This window comes from Aplysia californica, unplaced genomic scaffold (genome assembly GCF_000002075.1).
Source record: "Aplysia californica isolate F4 #8 unplaced genomic scaffold, AplCal3.0 scaffold00503, whole genome shotgun sequence".
Taxonomy (NCBI): Eukaryota; Metazoa; Mollusca; class Gastropoda; order Aplysiida; family Aplysiidae; genus Aplysia; species Aplysia californica.
In genome coordinates this window covers 23,877-25,229 of record NW_004797773.1, presented here as the reverse complement: position 1 = coordinate 25,229, position 1,353 = coordinate 23,877, and the positions used below count along the sequence as shown (strand labels likewise).

The 1,353-nt window shown below is 41.3% G+C and overlaps 1 protein-coding gene across 1 annotated transcript in view; it reads left to right on the top strand.

The window, feature by feature from the left end:
- Window positions 1-1,353, top strand: part of LOC101857204 (probable serine/threonine-protein kinase DDB_G0272282) — a 69,502-nt gene that overhangs the window by 60,603 nt on the left and 7,546 nt on the right. Inside the window, exons 3-4 of the mRNA XM_035971778.1 lie at window positions 71-220; window positions 1,067-1,228. Of these exons, the coding sequence (XP_035827671.1) occupies window positions 71-220; window positions 1,067-1,228 (312 nt within the window). The remainder of the gene's footprint in view (window positions 1-70; window positions 221-1,066; window positions 1,229-1,353) is intronic.

The following is a 1,353-nucleotide window of genomic DNA, read 5'->3' as shown; positions in this document are numbered from 1 at the left end:
ACACACACACACACACACACACACACACTGCACATACACTCACTCACACAAGCACACAACACACAAAAAGAATGATAGTGACCCTGAAAAAGAGAAAGAAAACGTATCCTATTCGTCCCCCTTCATCCCCTGTTATTTCCCTCTCCACACACAGGCCCTGATTGCGTCATGCTATATCCCCGTGTATGCTGGGGTCAAGCTACCGGCTCTCAGAGGAAAGGTAAGTCCAGTCTCTTTCAAAGATAACTTTTGATTCCTAATAATGAAGTTAAGGAATTATTTAAATCCCACTTACAAAAACACCCCCCACTCTCCCCAACCCCACGATGTACATATGTAATATATTGTAATATATTCAGTAAAACACGGACAGGTCGAACACAGAACACTCGAAATTGTGCAACCGTTGAACTGCGCCTGCTGTCCCGTTTTTTCCCCCCTTCTATATCTTTGTAAATTATTCCTCGAACTACTGAGGCCAGTCCCGATGAATTGAAGTTATCCGTGTTATGCTGTATATATTATTTTTATAAATCCCGTTTTGCCAGTGTCTAAAGTAAAAGGAGTCGTCTCATTCTAATGTTTTATCCTATTCTGTGTGGGTGGTTAGAAGGTGCTACTTGTTGGTCCTTCTTCTTTCCTTTCCATCTGCATTATTTTTTACCTGACCTGAACTAGATAACCGTTCTTGTATCCAATTGACATGTTTCTATTTTGTGTTTCTATTTACTGAAACCAATCTACCCTTTCATATGTACATTTTTCCTTTATTGACAAGTTTCTCTTTAGGCAAAACGAACTACTATCCCACACCTGTAATGGGCCTTTAAAAAAACAACCCAAAACAGTATCCAAAGAGAAGTTTTTTGTGGGGGGTTGTGGGTGCTCTTGTGTTGTTTGCTCCTTCTTTTATTTCAAATATCTATTGTCTTTATCTCTCCTTTCTTTGGTCACTCCCTTGTAATGGGCACTTATAAGACCTAGTCATGTTGCAAGTGCCGTAAAACACTTACTAAAATTACGAGAAAGGTGTATCATGTTGACGTTTTGCCCGGTTTATCTGCAGAAGTACATTGACGGTGGTCTGTCCGACAATTTGCCTCGGTTTGAGGGTGGCAAAACGATCACTGTGTCTCCCTTTGACGGCAAGGCAGACATCTGCCCCAAGCGAGGACAAGAGACAGAGAAGAAGGCGCACTTTATCAATCTCCACAATCAGGATATACAGGTAGACATACAGACAGATTCTGATAGACACACACCCATATAATGACTCCATAATGCATCTCTTTTTTTTGTCTCTCTCCCTCTCTCTCTGTCTCTCTCTCTGTCTCTCTCTCTCTCTCTCTCTCT